General features: G+C 44.1%; 1 protein-coding gene across 1 annotated transcript; it reads left to right on the forward strand.

The window, feature by feature from the left end:
• The first annotated feature begins 1,391 nt into the window (after positions 1–1,391).
• LOC120030659 (transcription factor Sox-19b-like) lies at positions 1,392–4,307 on the forward strand. Its single transcript, XM_038976097.1, has 2 exons — positions 1,392–2,041; positions 4,061–4,307. The coding sequence occupies exons 1-2, from the start codon at positions 1,392–1,394 to the stop codon at positions 4,305–4,307; spliced, it is 897 nt and encodes a 298-aa protein (XP_038832025.1).
• The last annotated feature ends 912 nt before the right edge of the window (positions 4,308–5,219 follow it).

A 5,219-nucleotide genomic window follows, 5' to 3' on the forward strand; every position in this document is an offset into this window, starting at 1 on the left:
GTGTTTGAATGAACTTTGTTTACATGTTGAAATTAAGTTGAACTAACTTCTGTGCCCAGTGGGAAATGATTTGTCCTTATCTGACCTTTTGATGGAGCTTGGAGAGGAGCAAAGCCCCATCTATCTGCTAGACATCACTTGAATGATGACTGGTCTTTTTCCTTTCAAAAAGAATAGTATGAAAGGAAGAATGAAGTTAGGTACTGGGTTGATAGAGAGCCAGAATGCCCCTGGTAGGTTTGGGAAACATTGACCTACCGGTATTCTATTGGATCTCCAGCATTAGAAAAGCGTCTATTTGGCTGAACCAACAGACCTCATTCTCATGGAACCCCACAGGAATTCTTTGCGCCATTGTAATCGTATCAATACCATGTATAGAAGCCGCAAACGTCTTTATAGGCTAACAATCGTTTGAACGAGGTCAGACGTCTAGAAAAGCAGCAGACACACTCTGACACAACACACTGTGTCGATTCGTTTGGTAAAATTAGTTTGCTGTTGTTGTGGACTTTGTTGTTGTGGTTACAAGTGCTACAGAAGTAGCCTTCTATCCAATCGCCTTAAATTGTCTTGACATTATCATGAAAGAAATACATCGATGAAATGTGTTAAAATATATTAATGTTTTATAATACGTTTACATGTTATGTGTTTTACTCCTAATCATGGAAGCACAGCAAGTAGACCCATTTTATACACACCGATCCATGCGTACGCTGTGTGCCAAACTACCAATGCCATCGAATGATTTTTAAACGTTTCATTATAATAATTGGAGCTAAAAACACACTTTTAAATGGGTGTATCGGGATTATTCCGTTTTCTCATTGAAAAGCACCCGGTCTCTCTCACACGCTTTCTTTTGCTCATCAACAAGTGCCCGCTCTTGCAGCACATGCAGCTCGCGCCGGACCCACCTATGGTGATGCAAATGAGCGCGCGCACGGGGGAAGCCCATCGCGCCCGTGGATTGGTCCCGACTCTTGGAATACAATTATCTCGGAAAAACCCGACGAGTGAAAGGGAAGAACTTTTTGTCATCACGCAGGTCTCTTCAGTTTGAGAGAATCGAAGCGCTACAAGTGGTTGTCTGCAACTGCGCCGAGAACCTACTGACTGAAGGAGTGTTTTCTTTAAACAGCGCAAACATTTCGAGTTTACTTTTCTCTCCCATGATTGAGGTAATGACCACTTTACATACCAACTCGTAATTTAATCCCTGTGGTTCGAAGCGGGTGTGTCTTCAGTGTTCTTATTAGTTAATTAGTTGATTTGGAACACTTGGTGCGTTCGGCTTCGCCTGTAACAGGCGACAGAGGCTGTGACTGTTTAGTTTACTTATCCATTTTTTTATTTGAACTGAGACACTTTTTAAAAAGTTCCAAACAATGTATAGCATGATGGAACACGAGCTGAAGCCTGCTGGGCAACAACAGCAGCAGCAGCACCAAACGACCCAGGGCATGTCCCCGGTCACTGGAAACATTGGCAACTCTCACCTGGGGTCCAAATCCGTGTGCCCTCCGGGCGGGGACCCAATGGACAAGGTCAAAAGGCCCATGAATGCCTTCATGGTGTGGTCCAGGGGGCAGCGCCGCAAGATGGCCCAGGAGAACCCCAAGATGCACAACTCTGAGATCAGCAAGCGGTTGGGCGCGGAGTGGAAGCTGCTGACAGACGCCGAGAAGCGACCCTTCATCGACGAAGCCAAGCGCCTCAGGGCAGTGCACATGAAGGATTATCCCGACTACAAGTACAAGCCACGGCGCAAGACCAAGCCCCTGCTCAAGAAGGACAACCAGATGGCGAAGTACCCTCTCTCCGCCGGGAATCTGCTGGCCGCAGCGGCCGCGCAGGGCCAAGGTGGGAGCGCCAGAATGGAGAGCTACGGATGGGGCCCAGCGGGAGGTTACGCTGGGATGCAGAACGAGGCCCTCGGCTACACTCAGCAGCTGCACCGCTATGACCTGTCCGCGCTCCAGTATCCCCAGGCCATGACTGCAGCACAGACGTATATGAATGGAGCCAACACCTACAGGTAGGCTATGTTCTGTTCCATTCTTCCACATGTTCTTCTTGTAAATGACTCGAGGAACAACATGTAGCGTCACATGCGCTTAGACTACACGTCATTCCCGTTTGGGTAATTTTTTAACCTTTTAAATGAAACGGTTGATGCGTGTACTTGTTTTCCATTATGCCCGTCAGCTCCACTAAATTGAGAATTTTTCATTCGATTATTTGGTCTATTAAGTATTGTAAGCTTGAAGAGGTCACCTTCGTAAACCTTGGTCTACTTCAACACTTGCTTGAAAGTTTGTATCCTGCTTTAAATGGCCTCTATATAAAGTATCATCTGAATGGAAGATTTAATATCAGTAATGGTAACCAAGGCACTCACTTTCTCGAAGTCAAACAGTGGAAGGCTACAGCTATTGAAGATGACGAATCAATGTTCCAATCATCAAAACTAATTGTTTAATCCAATAAAATGGTATCGGGTATAGGCCACTTTAGGCCTTAATTACAACAGCACAATAATACGTTGTGGCTGATATTCTGAAAGCCAAGATCAATTATTAAACCCTTTAACATTTGCTTTTTACTGCGTTGTCAATTGCACTAGGCCTATGTCAATACTTGTAGGCTTTACCTATCCTATTTCGTTATTGTTTTAAAATATATATTCGACAATTAGAATAATGGTATTTATTTGTTTATCCCTTCTAATTAGTTGAGTTACTATAGTTTAGTCAATATTCACATGGGCCAACACACTCACACAAGTGGATCTGATCATCTGTTAGTTGCCAAACTGGATCTGCTGGCCTGTCAGAAATGAAGATTCATTATAACCCGTGTCATGACTCTCGACAACAGTCACCCACCCAGCACAGAGCCATAACTTTTTGTTTTCTTTTTGCTAATTATATATTTTTTCAGAAGATGACTTTGTTGTTTTTTTTGGTTCAGAAATTATAAATTTACTGCACATATTTTATGATATTATAATTTAGATTATTTTGCCAAAGGACCTGTATAGGCCTTAAACCCGTAAGTTAGAACTGTAATTGTAACAATTTATTAAAATATGCTACCTTTTGTCTTAATAACTTTATTCAATATTAAACAGGTTATTCGTTTGAGTGTAATGTAGGTTGTTGACTTGTTTTCAGGCCTGTGGAATGAGCATGTGAAGAGGCCCACTATGAGAAAAGCTTTGTGTGTGTGGTCCTTCACCCTCAATCCTCTAGTCTGCTTCAGTGCCTTCTTCCAGGCCTCTTCTAGAGAAAATATAACAAAAAAGTATACTTTTAAACAACTCCTTTTCAGTCTTACGATATTTTAAAATGTTCTCGTCTGAAGTTTAGTTGGTTTATGGTGAATTCCGATTAGCTGTAGTGAACCTAAAGGAGAATATCTGTCGTTCACTTTACAGTGCGGTAGTCATGTTGGTGGCCTAACCAGTCTGGGCCTGCCCTAGCTGTCCCCAGCCCCACGCCCAACACTCATGCCTTTTGTAAACATGGTGAATTCCATCACGTGTATAGGGCTCTCCCTTCGGGTGACTGGCAGTTCTTTCATGTTGGTCACATCAATCAAGTCTGTTACGCATCATCATTTTTATTCATATGGGTTGGTCTTTCAATCAATATGCCCTTTTATTACAAAACAGCTATTTAAAATGAAACCCACTGAACTGCAAATTACACCATATTGAGTTTGAGGCTATTTCAAGAGGGTGCTATGCTACAGATCCTTCCAGACGATTAATGCTTTCTAAATAGTTTTTTGTTGCTTGAAAGCGGTTTGAGATTATTTTATGTAAAGAATAGCGCTACTGAAGTTGATATTATTAGGACATTTCAGATGCATAGAATAGTGTAATGGGTTGTTCAATATATGCTACAATTCTACCTGAATTGGGTGACTTCAGTTGCATGGGCCAAAAATGTCACACCGTAGCATTTGACACTGTAGCATGTCACACTTTGACATTGCATGGCACAACATTGATATTGTTCAGTCGCTAACTGTACCTATCTCTCCTCCCCAGCCCCATGTCCTACAGCAGCAGCTCCCAGCAGCCCAGCCCGGTCATGTCCATGGTGAAGCCAGAGCCAGTATCACACTCCCCGACTGGTGGACCTAACCACCACCGCGGGCCTCTCCAAGGGGACCTGAGGGATATGATCAGTATGTACATCCCCGGGGGGGACGCCAGTGACCCGGCCGCCCAGAGAGGAGGCTACAGCGTCCAGCAACACTATCTCAGTGGGACCGTTCCCCTCAGTCATATCTAGGGACCGGTGGGGGTAGTGACTGGAATTGATGTTGGGTGTGCCCGGACACAAGTTAAAACGCACCCCCGGAACTGAAAACCACAGCCTTAGACACACTCATTATGGTTCCGTGTTGCATTAAAAACAGCAGTGACTTTATAGGAAAGATTATTTTTCTACCTCTGCAATTTTAACTAGAATCCCTTCGTCTGCCCCATTCCGTCCCAAGACTGGGTGGTTTGTTCAGTCTCCCAGCCACTGTTTGGATGGAGACCTGTCCCTTCTCTGTGAACTATGAAGGACTGCTGTATTATACATATGATCTTTACTTCTCTCCATGATGACAACGTTTGTGTGTGTGTACATATTATGTTTTTTTCCTCTTTGACAAAACTGACCTTGACATCCACAATCTTGGTTCAGAAACTCCCAGGCTCTATGTATGTTTCAAGACTCTATAATGTTCACAACGTTCCATTGTATTCTCCTACTGGCACGGTAGCGTCGGCCCCTTGGGTTGATGGGTAATCATCACGACCTAAACCAACAGGGATGGAGACACGACTTCTCTCAAATGGCACCCTATTACCCATCATGCACAAATTGGATCCGAGCACTATGGGCCCTGGTCAGAAGTAGTGCACTATAGAGGGAATAGGATGCCATTTGGGATGCAAACACAAAACCCACAATGGAGGGGCCCCACCACAGGAACACAACACACTGGGAACTGGGTTAGCCAATCAAGGTCCTCCAAGGGCCAGTGACATACAAATCACATGACCTGCCACAAGGCTTGAAAAGATTCTGATTCCAGAACTGGGGGTGTGTGTGGCCCAATGGGGCCTCTCTCAGAACAGACCATCTCAAATCAACTAGATGCCTGCTAGTGAAGTGAACTAGATGGAGAAATGCACAACTTGAATGAAGTGA

The sequence above is a fragment of the Salvelinus namaycush genome, chromosome 36 (genome assembly GCF_016432855.1).
Source record: "Salvelinus namaycush isolate Seneca chromosome 36, SaNama_1.0, whole genome shotgun sequence".
NCBI classification, from domain to species: domain Eukaryota; kingdom Metazoa; phylum Chordata; class Actinopteri; order Salmoniformes; family Salmonidae; genus Salvelinus; species Salvelinus namaycush.

What these genes read in the sequence shown, in the direction of transcription:
- LOC120030659 (XM_038976097.1), top strand. Translation starts at nt 1,392, where the DNA reads ATGTATAGCATGATGGAACACGAGCTGAAGCCTGCTGGGCAACAACAG. An exon ending in AATGGAGCCAACACCTACAG is followed by an intron (nt 2,042 to 4,060) that starts GTAGGCTATGTT and finishes TCTCCTCCCCAG; the next exon opens with CCCCATGTCCTACAGCAGCA.